Source organism: Larimichthys crocea, unplaced genomic scaffold, assembly GCF_000972845.2.
Source record: "Larimichthys crocea isolate SSNF unplaced genomic scaffold, L_crocea_2.0 scaffold97, whole genome shotgun sequence".
Taxonomy (NCBI): Eukaryota; Metazoa; Chordata; class Actinopteri; family Sciaenidae; genus Larimichthys; species Larimichthys crocea.
The window spans coordinates 1433800-1452226 of record NW_020861315.1 but is presented as its reverse complement, the minus strand read 5'-3'; the positions used below and the strand labels follow the sequence as shown (position 1 = coordinate 1452226).

The window sequence follows — 18427 nt, the reverse complement described above, 5'->3', positions numbered from 1 at the left end:
GGATCCACAGGGAAAACATCTACCCATACACAAACCTGTCATTAATATACATTAAATGGGATTTCAGTATTACCAAAACCTCAAATATTAGCCCTTTAGCCATATGTTAAGCTATTCAGTAGTGACACAAAGTGTGACATTATTTCTGTTTATTGGTTTGAGTGTTTACAGCAGTAACAAGTCAGTCTGGGATAGAAATGTGTTTATTTCAAGCAGACATACTAGGTTCAGTTTGTGTGGGCTGAATAAGAGTTCAAGTTGCTGCCATAATATCAGGTTTTAGCCATAATGTGTGTTTTTCCCCCCTCTTGGGCCTCCATTGTAGCTCTTTGTTGCCTCTTTTAAATCTCATTCTTGCTGCTGCTTCTTTACATGCTCTCAGAACTTGAATTTCCTTGTCATGTTTTCAACAGTGAAATAATTTCACCACCTCAACATTTAATTGTAAAACACGGGCACCCTCTACTGGTCAAATGAATGCTGTGCATCCAAAGAGAAAACACACACATCCCCATGATTTCCCACTTTGTGAGAGATTACGCCTCCTCTGCCTCCTTTTTTTGGTTGGTCTCTGTTCAACTTCCATGCAGATTATATAACCACAGATATATTTTACCAGATCTTCAAGTTTTCTCCAGCATTCCCACCTTCAATGGCACATTCACAACAACAATTTTGCACCATATTTGTCAAACAATCCTCCACAAGACATGTATCACCTACCAGTGATATGTCATGGAAACATGTAGTACATTCTTTCTGAAAACTACGTATTTCTCAAAAAAGTGTGTACTAATTACCCTGATGCAAATACTAAGTGCTATTTTAGTGCAAGAGTCATGTTTTAATTTATCCTGACAGACAATCATCTCTGAGGTAAAATCTCCTATAAACCGCAGGGCATGCTCTATTTTGGGAGTCACAATATGATGAAAGGACCAATCAGAGCTTCCTCTTTCCCCTAGGAGTTAATACGAGACTGACCACATTGTCCTTCAGCGAGCCTTTAGGGACGTTTCTTATGCTGTTCTTAGCACGGGAAAAAAGATATCGCATCTGTGTCATTTAATAAAGGGGGGGAATTTCCCTGTTTACCCACAAACACATCTTTTTGTTTTACAATAAGATTTTACTGTAATGTTACAAGCTCATTTGCTTGAAGTACATGAAAAGATCAGTACCAGTAAAATATTAGGCCCAGAGCCAGAAGCCGGTGAGCTTAGTACTCCCAGAAGGCACTCCTCTCTCGGCCATGAAATAGTCCTGCACGTTAAAGTAGCAGCTTGTTTTCACTTCTGTTTTTATATGCTGTTAGGCAGATTTTGTTCCCATTGGACAAAGTGAGGCTAGCTGCTTAAGGGCAAACAGTAGTTCAGTTAAGTTCACTAAAGATCTACAGTTCAGAATGAGGTTGAAATCAGATGATGGTCTTATGTTTGACATGAAAAAAAACTGCAGACTATTGGCTAGCTATGGCACATGGTTTAAAAATAATACTTCTCACTGTGGAATGAGGATGTTGCATTTCATGAATATTTAACTATCTAATCTATAAGATACAGTGTCCAGATATTTCTTGTGTGTATTTTTAGCCACGCTATCAGAGTGGCTCTATGGATGGCAACATCAGTCTATAGGTCGTCTGTTCCACCACTTTTGACGTGACTGAAATATCTCAACAACTCTTGGATGGATTACCACAAACCTTTGCACATTCATGATTCTCGGATAATGAATCCCTCTGATTTTTCCTGTAGCGCTGCCATGTGGTTGATGTTTTTGTTTTTTAGTGAAATGTCTCAACATCTATAGATTGGATTTCCAAAACATTTGGTACACATTCATGCCCACCGTGAATGAATTGTAATATCTTTGGTGAGTCCTTAAGAGCCATCATCGTGTCGAAACTTTAATTTGTCCAGTACTTTGGTTTATGGACAAAAACCAGCAAAAATGGCATTTCACACAGCTTCAGCTGTGCCTTGTGTTCAGACCTGCTGAACATCAACATCGCAGAACTGCTAGTATGGAATTGGTGTTTTTTTTCTATCCGGCTGTTTTTCATTGTGGTCAAGTGGCACAGCTTACTTTGGATTAATCAGAGTTGGAATGAAGCACAATTAAAAGTGAGTTAGATTTTTGTCAGTATATTTAAGTTTCATTTTGCAAATCATGACTCCTAACATTTGACATTGAAGTTGGCAAAGTTATAGGAATGAACAGAGAGCTTATGTGCTGACCTCGCTCTGCCTCATGGGCCATACTTTTAGGGTTTAAACCACTTGAAATTTTAATCTTCAGCGTCAGAATATACATGATATAATATGAATGAAGACACTCTCAGCACATTTTACCTGTTCTCAGACTGTGGCGGTGTCATTTTAGGGCACTGAAATGTTCAAATATGCAAGCAACTGAGCACAACAGGATTTTTACATACAAGGAATTTGCCATGGTATTGTGGTATCTAAGGGCAAAATAAACAAAGTCAAAAGTTAAATATAAATTAGAAATGTATGATTAAAGAGCTGTGCAGCTTTGCAAATGTTCACCATTTAAAGAAATAAGAATATGTACAATTTGCAAAGATGTTTATAAATGTAACAAGTTAAATCGAATGTGGAGCTTTTAATATAACGTTGGCCGGCTGCAGTCAGCTGGAGAAGAAATGATGACCTTGTGATCCTTTATTATACCTTGTGCTGAAATCTAAACCAGCTGTGCATTCATACTCAACATTGAAAGTGCAGAATAAACATACAAACATGTCATCTGAGATTATAGTTGTGTAACTAGAGCAGTTACACTGATGAACTATATAAACAAAACTATTCTGTTTAAAAATCTGCAAAATTTCCCAAAGAATAGGGAGCTACAGATAGTGAAATAAAATAAAATACTAGTAAATAGTTTTATGTTTTTGAAGTGAAAAATTCAGTCAAATACATTTTTTACTTGGTTTTAGAAATGCAGTTGGCTATGTTTGTTGATTTAATATATCATGAAGGCCTGTGCTTATTGTCTTTCCGGCTGTGTTTTCACTTGACTGCAATATATCATCCCATTCAGGCCAGAGCCAATAAACAATGACTTAATGTGTTGGGGAAAAATTAATTGAATTGAATTAAGGCCCATAAGTTTGCCTGATAACCAACACAGGTTATTGTTGGTTATTGGTATTGTAAGAAATGTATGCATACAGTATGTTGAGTGGAGGTGTAGATCCATGTCTGCAACTAGTTGTGAGTTCGATTTGGGCAAATTAACTTTGCTGAAGTGTACAGTTTGACTTTATGAAAATAGGTAGGTATAGGTAGATAAAAGTAGATATTACTACTACTAAATTTGATTTGTCAGGGCCCATTTGACTGACAATAAGACTGAAGTGCCATTTTGGGTGGATAAAAAAAGATGTGAGCAGTGATTTGGAGGTCTTAAACAAAGTACCTACAGTCATTACATGAATATTCTTGTAAGTCAGTGTCAAAAAACAAGGTAAAGTTATTAGACATTTTTATCACAAGCATCAGAGAAAAGAATTTCAAGGCAGTCATTCCAAAACTTCCAAGTCATATTGGTGACGTTCTGTGAGTTATTTTGGGTTTTAAGAATTTCCCTCTAACGTGAACAGTTTTTTAAAGAAGTAGATTGGAGTTTGTCGTGCTGTGGAGAAAGTGGCAAAAAGTTTTATGAAGAACAGGAGAACAGAGCTACAATAAATATTACACATGGAGATGATGTTTTTGGTAAATCTGACTAAAGTTACAATGCTAGATCAGTGGTGATCAGATAATTTTACTTAGGTTAAAGTAGCAATAACACAAGTATAAAAGAAATGCTACAAGTATTAGTAGTAAAAGTCCAGCATTCAAAGTAAAAGTACTCATCATGCAGAGTGTGTGTCACCAGAGTTCTATAAAACAAAGTCTGAAACTCTGGAGGATTTTTCCCTTTGAAATCTGTTTTTAAGGTATCAAAGTTGGCGAGTATGACTGAAATAGAACTATTAAGTAGTTCTTAAATACAGCATTTGAGTAAATGTACTTAATTATACATCCCTACACTTGAATTAGTGTGATGCTATTATTTACTCAAGACTATTATAAAATGTACTTCATTCTCAATGGATGTGTTTAACTTGTGAACCAAGAAAACTGCAGTAAGTGTGTAGTGGCTGTAGATTAATACAGAGAAGAAGAAGATGGGAAGTATATCACTATTTACTGTAGGTAGCAACAGAGAAAGGCTTTGTTGACTAGTCCTACTGATGTGAAGCTGCATCATTAATCAAACACCTATATGAGCATAAGGGATATGACAGAATCCTGCTGGTGGTGGAAGAGTTAAATAAGCAGGTGGTTGATGAAAACTCTCAGCAGGATCCCCTGAAACATCCTGGAGGGTAATGGAGGTGATGGGGAAGAGATGGGTTGCTCAGTAGTTGCTGCAAGAAATCATTGGCTTAGACACAGTGATGTTGGATGAATTGTAGATGTGGAGACTTTGACAAGAGAGTGAGAGGAAAAGCATGAATTCACCAAAGAGGAATAAAGACAAAATGTTCCATAATACCCTTAATAAGAAATAAAGAAAATGCATACCAGCATACGAGGACTGTATGACTGTTGATGATTTTTTTTATAGAAGTCTGCAGAGATGGTCCTTGATTGATCAATAACAAGGTCGAAAAGAGAGCAACCAAACCTACCGACTGACACAAGCGCTCTTGTTTCTCCCTCACACACACCTGCACACACACAGGCATACTCATACTCAAATAAAGATTCTTCATTCTTAAGCTCATAGATGCAGAAAGATGTTTCTTCCTTCTTTTCCTAATTTATTCAGTTTTTTTGTTCATTCGTTAGCCTACCTGCCTGTCACCTTTTGAACTATGCAGTGTAGATGTGTCCTTGTTTCTTCTTCATCACAATGCACTGAACAGTCCTCAGTCCTCATTTAATGTAGCTTTCATTGACTCTGCTTCAGTGTGTTAACCTGTCGGGTATGATATGAAAAGCAAACGAGACTTCTGTGATACTAATTTAGTCACCTACGTACAGATGATTTGGAGTGGGCCCCTCACACCACAGATGTCACATTGAATTTTGCCCACTGCGTTTTCACAAAGCACCATTGAATTTTGGCATTTCACACGCTCACACCTCTACGCTCATGTACAGAGAATGGCTTCCTGTCCTTTCTTCATATATTCATGTTTGCCTCCATGTGATTTCACAGGTGCTCTGAATGTCTCACAGACATGCGTGTTAGTTATTAGTAACACTTTTCAACATAACTTTAACAACTTCATAACTGGAGTTCCCCCTTTGCTGCATATATATATATATATGTGTGTGTGTGTGTGTGTATGTGTGTGTGTGTGTATATGTATATGTATATATATATATATATATTAGTACATTACATTACAGTACAATAAAAGCTTTGCATTGAAAATGTTACTTAAGTAAAAATATGTTTTTCTGTATTTGCAGATTACAGTACAGTTTCCCCCTAAACTGTGGTAGAATATAAAGTAAAAAGAAAATACTCCCTCAAATTTGTATTTGTATGGTACTTAGTTATATTCCACCACTGTGGATGGATTAAATTGGATTAATTAAGTATAATTTGGCAAAAAACACAGTGCTTATATGTAGGCATCTTAGCTGAAAACACCACCCCTGTACCACACAGCTTCTACAGGCTTTACTGTGGTTGTACAGCCTTACTGCTGAGGTTGACTGGAAATTCAATATATCTGATGTTCTCACTTTGTGTCATCCCATCTTGTCAAGTCAAACTAAGCCTCTTATTATTCAGTCACAATGGCGGATGTCTGTCAGAAGGCTAATTCTGATTATGAACTTTATTTATGCACACAAGCAGTTCAACAATAAAGGTCTATCTACATGGATAAATACAGTTGTATTCCCCTTTAACAGGATGCTTGGCGTGACCTGTTGATTGGTCAAGGAGGACTTCCTCACACATCAACCATATAAAGCAAACATAATGCATGACAAATGCATCTTATCTCTATCCTAAGGACTTGGCAGAAAACTCATCTTCTGATATCGTCTTGTTAGGATAGTACCCAGAAGCTGTAGAAATAACAGGATTATCTCGGTGTCTCTGCTATTTACACACAGTGTTATATACAGTAGAAGCTAGCATGAGACATTGTTTATCTAGAGCTGGTAGTTTTTGATCATCTGTTGACATAAAAAAAGCTGTTTATGTATTAAATGCATAGGAGATCAATGTATCTTCTTAGCTTTGATTTTCTCCTTCACACCAAATCTTTGCTGATACACACAGTAGATTGCATTAATCAATATATTTTTATATCAATCTAATGTCTATCCATCCTTATACAAATACAGACGATCAACTAATGCCATATTTAACACAGGTTTGAGAGCAGAGAAATTATTTGCCTGTGTGGATAAAGTAATCCTCAGTAATCATATATTAACCACTTATCATTCATGTCCTCCAAAATGTGCTCATCCCTGTTTCTTTTAGGTGGGAAAAGAAGATGTATGTGTAATTTTATGCAGAGTAGTTTAATGAGTAACTTGCCACTGATTTATATACCCAGTGACATCTTGATTTATGTCATAGTTATTGTTTGTTGTATTCATAAAATTCTCTGCTATTCTTCTTTCTAACAGCTAACACTAAAAAGGTAGAGGCTGACATTGAGGATGTAAGCCCTTCAAAACAAATTCAAGAGGACACCTCTACAGATGCTGCTCCCTCTTCCCAGCCTATTTCTGAGCCAGCCCCGCCACAAAGTGACTCTCAAGAGAAAACAAAAGCGCCAGTGAACAGTGGTGTATCTAAGCAGCAATCTGCAGAATCAAATCCCTGTATACCACCAAACCCAACAAAATCTGGTCTGACTCCAGCCCTACAATCCCCATCCACCTCAGCTCCCAGACATCATGAAACAGGAGCCCTTATGGTCACTAAGACCTCATACGTCATACCAAAGAAACAGTCTGCACCCCAGCCTCTGTCCAGACAAGTGCCAGCCTCAACATCATGCCAGAAGCCTTCTTCAGCCCCGACGCTGCTAAATGAAACCAGAAATCTGCCTGTGCCTCCCGCACCCAGTGCTCCCTCCTCCAGACCCTCTCAGCCCAATAACCAGGTCAGACAGAGCATCCAGCGCTCCCTCGTCAGCATCCTGTTCAAAAGGTGAGAAGAAATAGCAAGAAGAAGAATTAAAATGTTCAAATTGCATCACGTTGTTGACTAACTGCCTTTTCATTTCTCAAGGGTGTGTGATTGTGAGGATTTGGAGATGACTGAGAGTGAAGTTGTGAAGCTTGTCCAGAGCATTGAGATGGAGATGTTTGACATATTTCGCAACACAGACAGCAAATACATGAACAAGTACAGAACTATAATGTTCAACCTGAAAGACCCGAAAAACAAGGTTTGTTCAAAGTTACTAAAAAATATTTGTTCTTGCCATACATTTATATACTACTCTCCATATTACAGAAATTTGGATAATGAGGGTTTTTTTAAGCTATATTTTTGTTTTTTTTAGTAAACTAACAGTCCAGTTATGGTTTCTTTCTAGGGCTTGTTGTATCGGGTTGTACGTGGAGAGATCAGTCCCTTCAGACTGGCCAGGATGAGCCAGAAGGACATGCAGGCTATTAAGGCATCAGAGCTGAGTGCAAAAGAAATAACCGAGGTAATGTGAAGTATATGTAACACAACAACCGAGACAAAATAAGATTTAATGGTTAAACTTATCAGTCTGGTTCACAAGTGATTATCTTTTTCCATTGCTTGTGTGTATCTAGGTTAAGGATGCAGCTACTAAAACAACAAGTTTGCTGCTGAAGCCTGAAGCAGTGAAGGTTGATTTGCCCAGTTTGAATCCCACTAGACCTGATAGAAGCATGGTGTGTACTTGCCTCATTTGTATTCAGTTGGTGTAACACATTTTTTTGTGTGGTCATTGTATTGTCTCTCCTAGTCCATACAACGATGTATCCTGTCTTTGTGGGATGTTTCCCAGGAACAGAAGAAAAGTATTCCTGCTCCTGCTCCTGCTCCTACTCCTGCTCCCAAGACCAGAACAATCCAGCCAAGCCAAAGCAGTGCTGTACCTGATATTTTTGCCTGTATGCTCAAGGATACAACATCAGAGCACAAAACTCACCTGTTTGACCTGAAATGCAAGATATGCACAGGTGAATCAATATAAAAAATATATTTTACAATAGCTGTGCAATACTTAGATAATGGAGAGTATTATCCAATGACATTGGATACTTTAGTTGTTTTTTTTAAAAAGTAGATTCTTATTCTTTCCCAAAGGTCAAATGCTTGCTGGGGATGAGGAGGAACTCACAAAGAAAAATCCTAAGATATCTGAAACAAAAGATAAATATGAACCCTCTTGGAGAAAGTCTGCAGGAGATGACTCCCCTCTGCGGGCACCACCTGATTCACCTGACATGGAATCTCCAACCTCATCTTTATTGGATCCTTCATCTCGGCTTATCATTGACTCCCCAGTATTGACTATAGTAGAATCCCCTGCTTCCCCAGTAATGGAGTCTCCGGCCTCCCCTACTTTAGAGTCTCCAACTTCCCCTGTCATGGAGTCCCCTGCGTCCCCTACTCAAGACACTCCTAAAACTGCTACAACAAAGAGAGAATATACACCAGTTGTGATTCCAGCTGTCTCCACAGTAACCATCACAAGGCGTGACCCCCGCACTGCGGCAAGCAGGTTCTCATCAGCAGGCGCTTCATCTGCTGACACCTCTGGTCCCAGAAATACAGCCAATAACCAGTCAGTCCCCTATGCGCCTCTCCAAGAGACTAGATCAGCGTCGTCCTCAGCACCAGCCTCCTCACTACCACCAACAAAAACATTACCTAAATCTATCTTAATGAAGCCAACTTCCTCTGCAGATCCTAGACTTTATGGCACAACCTCAAGGTATTTAAACAACTGTGCAAGATAAAGTGCATAGACTAGACATATTCTATTTAATTCTTTTTTATGTAGTGTACATTTGAGCATAATGTGTTGATATGATTGTGCTGTTGTTTGTGTCTCAGGACCACAATATCTGAATCTCCAGCTGATGACACGGCTCAGTTCTTGGCTAAGGAAGACATAGTGTGGAAAGGCTTCCTAAACATGCTCACTGTAGCCAAGTTTGTCACCAAAGGATATCTGGTTTCAGGATGTGCTGAAAGTCTTAAAGCGGTATAGTTTCTTAATACTCAGAGCTGTATCAAAAAGATCTGTTATTGTCATTAGTTGAATTGACAGTTTTTGTTTTTTGTATAGGATTTACCTGATACCATACAAATTGGGGGACGAATCTTGCCTCAAACAGTGTGGGACTATGTTGCAAAACTAAGAACCTCTATTACAAAGGCAAGTAATAGTTACAATATTTCTTTTTGTGTTTTGTACAATGGTATTGAAAGGCTATCAATATTTACATCTTTTTTTGTATGTTTTTTGTTTATTAGGAGTTATGCGTGATCCGGTTTCACCCTGCAACAGAGGAGGAAGAGGTGGCCTATGTCTCCCTGTTTTCCTATTTCAGCAGCAGAGGTCGTTTTGGTGTGGTCGCCAATAGCAGCCGTTCTATCAAGGATTTTTACCTCGTCCCGCTGAGTGCTAAAGAATCAATCCCATCCATACTACAACCTCTTGAAGGACCAGGTATGATAATGCTTCGACTACCACTTACAATATCTAATGAACATTTACATTTTGTATTTGGGTGAGTACTCACAATATATTAACAACTTCAACAGTCATAGCTTATATTAAGGCTGCAGTACCTCACCAAATGAATAATGATCAGTCATTTTAAGCATTGGTGCTTTATGAGTTTTCTGTAATTATAAATAAATCAATTAGTAGTCCCAGCCCTGATGAAATGTCCCACACCTGCACCTTATTAGTTTCATCAATTATCTGACCAGAAATGTCTTTCAAGCATTTAGAAAAAACAGGCAGCAAATTTTAAGCATTTAATTTAGACTTGCAATGCAATGGTTTATTTAGCTCACTTTTCTGTATTTCACAGGGCTTGAAAAAAGACGACCGAATCTTCTTCTGGGACTGGCAATCATTCAGAAGACAAAACGCCCAGGTAGCTTGCCTCAGGAAATTGAAGAAAAGAGACCTAAAGTTCATATGTCCAAAGACCCTATGTGGATCCCAAAACCTCCGGTCCTCTATGGTTCTGACAAATTGGAGATATTCCAACCATATGATCCAGAGACTCCTTCTAACACCACCCCTCCTGGCTCATCATCTTGTCCTGGGTCACCATCAGAGTCTTCTTCTTCTGGCTCAATTACCGTACCATCTCTTCTGACTTCCATTAGAGCAAACCCTCCTGTTTCTACCTCAGTCACTGTTGCTGCCCCTCAGTCCACCTCTGACAGCATCATTGACAAGAATCCCACAACAGCGTCCGATAAGAAGACACCACTGCACACTATCTTGAAGAGTTTGTTTGGCAATAAGGAAACAGACTCTGTGATCTCCTCTGATGGACGTTCTACAACAACATCTAGTATTAAGAAGCCTCCAGTGTTTTCTCAGGTGTCAGGATCGATGCTGGACCCAATTGTCCAACAGTATGGACAGAAATCCAAACTCAAAGAAATAGAAGAAGAGGAAAATGACTTTGACCGACCATATGATCCAGAAGAGGAGTATGATCCAGCAATGGGATATGGAAGGGTTGCATCACGGAGCATAGAAAAAATTAAGGCAAATGGCCCTGCAGTATCAGGCTCTGTAGAAGATGATGTGGCCTATGATCCAGAGGATGAGACTATCTTTGCAGATATTCAAAGTGATACTATAACAAAGCCTCCTGTTCTAACTCAAATGTCAGATTCTCTAGAATGCTCAACCCCAGTTTCCACACAGGCTGTAACACCAGCTCCCACCTCCACTTCAGTGCAAATAACTTCCACAGCTGGAGTAACGCAGAACCTTCCCACAGGCACTGTGGTTGTCTCGGCTGCAACACTAACTGAACAACAGCGAATGCTTGAAGAGCTCAATAAGCAGATCGAAGAGCAAAAACGGCAGTTGAAGGAGCAGGAAGAGGCACTACGTCAACAGAGAGAGGCTGTGGGTATGTTCATGGCTCACTTTTCTGTTTCAGATTCTCTGATGTCTCCCCCATCAAAATCTTTGCCTGTTAGTCAACTGTCCTCTCTGCAGAGTAGTGTAATGCAAACAGAATCAAGGCTTTCAGAATCATCAGACAAGACCAGCAACCTTACAGACACTGTGGAGAGTTCAAATGTGGATTCACAAACTGTTAAGCTAGAAGACACAACTGCAATGCCGAATTTAAAAAATGACACAGATACTGTTACAGAGCAAGATGAAACACAGGAAGATGTTAAGGAAAGTGACAAGTCTGCTGGAGAGATTGAAGATTCTGATGTAGCTTATGATCCTGAGGATGAATCACTTTTTAATGAAATTCAAGATGATGTATTTCAAGGAACCAGCATAAATACTTGTGATTCATCTTTGTCAAGAACAGGGCATAGTGGCTCCCACAAGGGCACTCTAAATTCCTACCACAGCAGAAAGCGAAGGCTGTCACCAAAGAGGCGGAGTCATCGTGAAAGGGACCGCCATAGAAGTCCTTCAAAAAAGTCACACCGGCATTCTCCTTCACATTCCCATAGACATAGAGAAAGGGATAGACATAGAAGAAATGAAAGGGACAAGTCCAGACATAGAGCTAAAGACCAGTCTGAACGGCAGGGTCGCCATCGTAAAGAGCATACCTCACGCCGACATTCTCGTGGGCGTAGAAGATCCCCATCATCTCCGAGAAAAAAACATTCTGTATCCCTTTCACCAAAACAGCAAAGAGCACCTTCCCCTCAGGTTCTTGAGAAACCTCCTATGTCGGTTACTATTAAAAATGACCCTGATGGAAAATGTAATGTGGATGTGAGGCCTGATAATGACTTTCCTCCCTGTTCAGATGAACTACTCCACAATGTAAAGCTTGAGATTTCAGAACCAACAACATCCCAGGAGCTCTCAAAGAATTCTGTCAGTGACCATGACAACACATGTAGAGGTTCCTCTGCACAGATGGATAAACTCTCTCAACAGGAAACTCTGCTTAATGACAAAATTGATAGTACAATTCCCCTAAGAGAAATTGACCCACCCATTCGAGATTCTCCTCAGAGCCCTGATCCAGAGCCACAGTTTGTGAGTTCTAGCAGAATTGGGAAGAGTGAGGAAATCAAAAATCTTGAGAGTTGTGTTTCAATGCCATTTGTGAAAGTTGAAGATAATTGCCTGCCTATTGGTGGTCAAGCAACAATGTTCAATACACTGTGGCCTACTTTTGGAGGTACAATATCAGATGTTAAAAATTTGGATTTTATAGCACTAGATCTACAGGGTCCAGGTGCCGGAGATCATGGTATAATAAAGGCAGACAAACCAATAGAAGAAAAAAGTCCAGACTTAACACATCCAGAAAAAGTGGGTCAAGGGGGAGGACATTCAGCTACAGCCACAGATATTCCTGGCTTAAGACATAAAATAGACCCTGTGACAAACTGTCCAGGTTCTGGTCTGAGTGGTCCAGGTAATAGGAATCCAGGAGCAGATATGAAAGAACCTGGACATGGGGGACCTCAGATATATCTAAGAGACACAGGAATTAGATTCCCAGGGCCTCATATGAGAGGTCCAGGCATGCAAGGAATAAACCCCAGCACTTGGGTTCCTGGAGCAAACCCACAAGACTTAGCTTTATGCATTCAAGGAAAATATGTAAAGGACTTAGGGACAGAGATGCAGGATTCAGGACCAAATATAAAAGAAGCAGACATTCAGCATCACAATACAGAAAGAATTGGTTCAGGGCCAGTTATGAGAGGTTCTGGGATGAGGACTCCAGTGCAAGATATGGAAAGTTCTAGCATGCAAGGTGTGAACCCAGAAGTAAAAGGTCCAGGCCCTAATATGGGAAACAATGAAACAGAAATGAGAGGGATGGATCCAGTCATGAAGAGACCTGGACTTGACATGAGGTATCATCTAAGTCCAGATGGTGTGATGGAAGTAGGGAGAGATCAATCTTTTGGCAGCCCACAGATAGAAGGTAGGGCTCCAGATTTTATAGGAAGAGGTAGAGGCCAAAATGATAGAGGTGAAAGTCCACATACTGGAGGTATGAGATCTGCTATGAGGGGTCGAGGTTTAAGGGATCCAGGTCCATCTTTTAGGGGCTCAGGGAGAGTTCAAGGACAATCAAGGCATGATGGCAGTCCAGTCTTAGAGAATTGGGGACCTTGGAAAAGGGGTTTTCAGCTACATGGGAAAGATACAGACTTGAGCAGGGTGGGTGGTGGTCGAGAAAGAAGTTTAGATTTGGATCCAACTACAGGTTCAGAGGGTGCAGTTCTAAGAGCAGATGGTCTACCCCCAGCAATGTCAGATGAAAGGCAGGACCCACAACGAGGCCAAGATGTGCCCATGAGAGAACCAGGAACAAACATAAATTATCAAAGTGATGGGCCTAACATGTCCTGCATTGGTCAAGACAGTGCTGGGCCTAGAAAACATCTCAATGAACCATGGTCAGAAAGGAATGTGTGTGGCCCTGACATTAGAGATTTAGAAACTGTGCATGACCTAAGAAGGCCAAATATAAGAAGTTATATGGGGCCTGGTCAAGATATGAGAGGTGTGGATGGGTCAAATTCAATGAGTGACAGAAGTCAGTTACATGCACAGCGTTCAAGGAAAGATACAGGTTCAGATTGGAGTAACCCAGGGTCAAACATAAAAGATGATTGGAGAGGGCCAGAGAGAAGAGGATCAGGTCCATTCGGGGGAGGGCCATGTATGTCAGATGAATGGAGAGTCAGTCAGCATGATAGGAGAGGTCCAAACATGGAGGACATGAGGCATGAGAGGAGAGGACCAGGTGGTCCAGATGTCATGGCACCAGGACATTTAAAGAGAGGACCTGATATGGAGATCCAAGTGCATGACAGGAGGGGACCAGGAGGTCCAGATTTCATTGGACCAAGGCCTGAAAGGGGAGCTTCTGATATGGAAGTCCCAATACATGACAGGAGGGGACCAGGCGGCTCAGATTTCAGGAGACTAGAGCCAGAAATGAGAGGTTCACCTAATGAAAATCTAGTACCTGGCATGAGAGGACCAGGGGGTCCAGACTTTGTGGGACCAAGCAATCAAAGGAGGGGTGTACCGACGGAGGGTCCTGGCCCTAACAGGAGAGGACCAGAAGGTCCCGATTTTAGGGGACCATGGTCTGACAGAAGAGGACCAAAAGATCAAGATATTTGGGGACCAGGGCCTAAAAGGAGACGTCCAGCTATGGAGGGTACTGGGACAGACAGACAAGGACCTGGAGGTCCAGACTTTAATGAACCAGGTCCTGAAAGGAGAGGTTTTTCTATGGAGGACCCTGGGCCTACCAGAAGAGGGCCTGAAAGGAGAGGTCCTATCATGGAGGGTACTGGGACTCACATGAGACAACCAGAAGGTCCAGGTTTCAGAGGAATAGGGCCTGAAAGCAGAGGCTTACCTATGAATCATCCTGGGCCTGATGGGAGAGGACCTGGAGATTCTAGAGGACCAGGGCCTGAGAGGAGAAGTTTATCTATGGAGCGTCCTGGGCCTGGCATTAGAAGACCTGGAGGTCCAGATTTAAGAGGACCAGGACCTGAGAGGAGAAGTTTATCTATGGAGCGTCCTGGGACTGATAGTAGAGGACCTGGAGATATAGATTTCAGAGAATCAGGACCTGAAAGGAGAGGTCCATCAATGGAGGCTCCAGGACCTGACAGAAGGGGACCAGGAGGTCCAGATTTCAGTGGACCATGGCCTGATAGGAGAGGTCCTGCTATGGGTGGTCCAGGACCTGACAGGAGAGAATCAGGAGTTCCAGATTTTAGTAGGCCAGGACATGAAAGGAGAGCTCCCACTGTGGACAATCAAAAACCTGATGGAAGAGGACCAGGAGGTCGTCCAGATTTCAGTGGACCAGGTCCAGATTTCAGTGAACAGGGGCCTGGTAGGAGAGGTCCTCCTATGGGTGGTCCAGGGCCTGATAGGAGAGGATCAGGAGTTCCAGATTTTAGTGTGCCAATTCATGAAAGAAGCGGTCACACTTTGGACAATCAAGAGCCTGACAGCAGAGGACCAGGGGGTCCAGATTTCCAGGGACAAGGGTCTGAAAGGAGATGTCTGATCATAGATAGACCTGGGCCTGACAAGAGAGGACTATATATGAGGGGTCCTCGGCCTGACTTCCTAGGAGTGGGACCAGAACAAACAGGTCCAGGTATGGAAGATCCAGGGACTCATTGTAGAGGACAGGGGGGGCCACACTTCAGGGGTCCTGGGACCGAAAGTGGACATCCGAATATGGATGGTCCAGGGCCAAACAGGAGTGGGCCAGGAGGTCCAAACATGAGGAGACCAGGGCTTCAGCATTCAGATCCAAACATAGAAGGCCCAGTTCCTTACAGAACAGGCCCAGAAGGTCAAAATTTCAGAGGACCTGGGCCAGGAAGAAGACCTCCAGATATGGAGGGAACAGGCAACAGCAGGGGCTTTCCAGGCGGCCCACAGTTCAGGTGTCCTGAGCCAGAAATAATACCTCCAGATATGGGGGGGGTAGAGACTGATAGGAGAGGTCCACACTTTGGAGGAGTGAGGCCTGAAAGAGCTGTTATGGAGGGTCCAGGGCCAGATAGGAAAGGTCCAAGAGGTCCAGTTTTTAGAGGTCCATACATCAGACCGAAAGGTCCAGATACAGAAGGCCATACGAGGCATGACTGGGGAGGGGATGACTTTGGAGGGTCAGAACCTATCCAAGATTGCCCAGATACAGAGGGCATAGGACCTGCTAGAACATGCCGAAACTTGAGGGGACCAGAGCCTATAAGGAGAAACATTAGAGAACCAGGGCCAGATATGAGTAGTCTAAATTACAGAGACGGATGGAAAGGGCCAGACTTTAGGGCCTCTGCACCTGACAGGAGAGTCACAGACACAGAAGAACAATGGGAAGATGGAAGAGGGTCCAAAATGGCCTTAGGAATTGAAAGGAAATATTCTGGTGATGATTGGAAAAGACATGGCAACAGGGGTCCAGCACCCATTGAAGAGGGTCTAGATGACCACAGTAGGCAAGGTCCTCCAATGGAATTGAGAAATAGGGGGCCAAAGCCCATGCAGGAAAGACCAAATATGCCATTTCCAGGGCATTTGAGATGTCCAGAGGATGATTGGGGTGGTTCTGGTTGTGGAAGACCAGGGCCTGTCCAGGACAATCCAGATATGGTGTACCCAGGGCCTGATAGGGGAGGACCTGAAAATGAATGGAGAGAACCTGACAGAGGGTGTGCTGGGCCAAAGAGATGGGGGCCTGGTCCATTTTTTAGAGGGGAAAGAGATCCAGACACTATAGGACAAGGCCCTGATAGAAGAGGTCCAGGCATGACAGGACCAGGATCAGATATGAGAGGGGGTCCAGATATGGGTAATGACTGGAGGCAGCCAAACCTCAGGGGTAATATGAGAGGGTTAAACATGAAAGAACCTGGGGCTTATAGGGGAGATCCAAATTTAGAGAACATAAGAGGTTATGAGATGGAAGGTCTTGATAGAAGAGGCCCCGGATGTCCAGATTTAAGTGAAGGTCCAGGGACTGATGGACGGTTTTTAGATTGTAGCGGGCAAGGATCTGAAAGGCAAGGTAGAGACATGGAAAGCCCTAGAACAGACAGACATGGGTTTGAGCATGATTTTAGGACGAAAAGGAGGGGTTCAGACATAAGAAGGCACAGGCTTGCTAGAACAGATGTGAGGGGCTCAGCACCTGAAACCCCAGATATAAGACATGGTCCTGAGAGGTGGGATACAAACAATGAGGGCCTAGGGTCACACCCAAGGAGATCTGAGCCAGCATCACCTAATTTCAATAGTCCTCATCAGGTTGCCAGATCTCAAGGCTCTAGTGATCCACATTCTGCATCATATAGTGGGCCCCTAGGTCCAGGTTTTGACAACCCACAAAATCAGCAAGCAGTAAAACCCCAGAGACACAGAGCTGCCTTACTTCCCACTCCAACAGAAGGTCTCATACGCTTCCCAAATCATATGATCAACAATCCTGATGTCTTCAGTCCAAAACGTAAACAAATGGGTCACCCAACAGACAGGGAGTGGAATAGAGGTAGACCACTAAGTCGGGAAAGAGACTTGGTCAAAAGGCAAAGACTGGAGCAGGAGCAAAGTCCTGTTGGTAAAATACGGGCACCTGTAGATGCATGCACTGAGGGTGGAAGAGAACAAAAGAAAGAGGTCAGTGAATCTAAAATCAATCCAAGCATGGACAATGATGAAAATAAAAGCAACGTCAAGCAAAGTTAGGTGCCCTCATGGACCCCTCAGTACAGTAAGGCTTCTAAATGCTTAGTATCATCATGTTGAGTAAATACTCATTCATTGTATTTTTCTGAAAGACATTGACAGTGTGAAAAAATAGACATTATGGTTTGATGTAGAAGATGTATGCACAGAGGTATTTAAGTTCATTATGTTCTTGTTTTTCTTGTATTCAAAGTAGATATGTTTATTTTTGTTTGTTATTTGGTTATGACTAAATGGCTCTTAACTTTATTTCATCACTTGTAAATTTAACTACTTGTGTACATTTCTAGTTTAAAATTGTCAGAAAGGTTTTGTACAGAAAATGTACAGTTTTTGTTTCTTTGTTTTTTTAACATAGCCATAGTGCCAGTACAATATCCTTGATCTGACTTTTATGTTCTTCTGATAAGAAAAGACTGGTTTCATTGTTCTTATAGAATGCAAGAAGTCAATAAAATGAGACATATCTTTTTTAAATTTGTTTTTAGTCTCATTTTGTCATCGATATTTGGAAATCTGTTTCTTAAAAAAAAAAAAAAAAAAAAAGAATAATCCATGAAAAGTGCAATAATACTTCAAGTGCAGTTAGTAAAATGTACTTAAAGTAAACATGCAAGTGTCATTATTGGTTTTTGTGGTTTGGTAGGAAATCTATCATTATTTATATATATATATATTTTGCTAATCATATACTTTGAATGTAAAATGTTATTCTGCAAATTAACCATAGCTGTCTAATACATGTAGTTGAGTAAAAAGTATTATAGTACAAGTGAAAATGTTCTTAAGTACAGTATCTGGGTAAATGCAATTAGTTATATATTTTAATATATCTGAATGGTAAGTAATTTAAGACACAAAAACAAGCACATGTATTATTATAGGACACTCTTTATACTCTAAATGGTTTTTGGTGGCATGCAGTTTAACCTTGTGTATGCAGAT

The 18427-nt window shown here is 41.4% G+C and overlaps 1 protein-coding gene across 5 annotated transcripts in view; it reads left to right on the top strand.

The window, feature by feature from the left end:
• Positions 1-17959, top strand: part of LOC104919658 (uncharacterized) — a 28844-nt gene extending 10885 nt beyond the window's left edge. For 3 of the 5 annotated variants that reach the window (XM_019276078.2, XM_019276077.2, XM_027277275.1), the window contains exons 8-17: positions 6681-7209; positions 7291-7450; positions 7601-7717; positions 7830-7931; positions 8048-8222; positions 8350-8980; positions 9103-9253; positions 9338-9427; positions 9526-9721; positions 10092-17959. In XM_019276078.2, the coding sequence (XP_019131623.2) occupies positions 6681-7209; positions 7291-7450; positions 7601-7717; positions 7830-7931; positions 8048-8222; positions 8350-8980; positions 9103-9253; positions 9338-9427; positions 9526-9721; positions 10092-17482 (9542 nt within the window). In that variant the 3' untranslated portion in view covers positions 17483-17959. Of the gene's footprint in view, positions 1-6680; positions 7210-7290; positions 7451-7600; positions 7718-7829; positions 7932-8005; positions 8223-8349; positions 8981-9102; positions 9254-9337; positions 9428-9525; positions 9722-10091 lie in introns of all 5 variants that reach the window. The other 2 variants (XM_019276079.2, XM_019276081.2) reach the window with 2 other exon arrangements.
• The last annotated feature ends 468 nt before the right edge of the window (positions 17960-18427 follow it).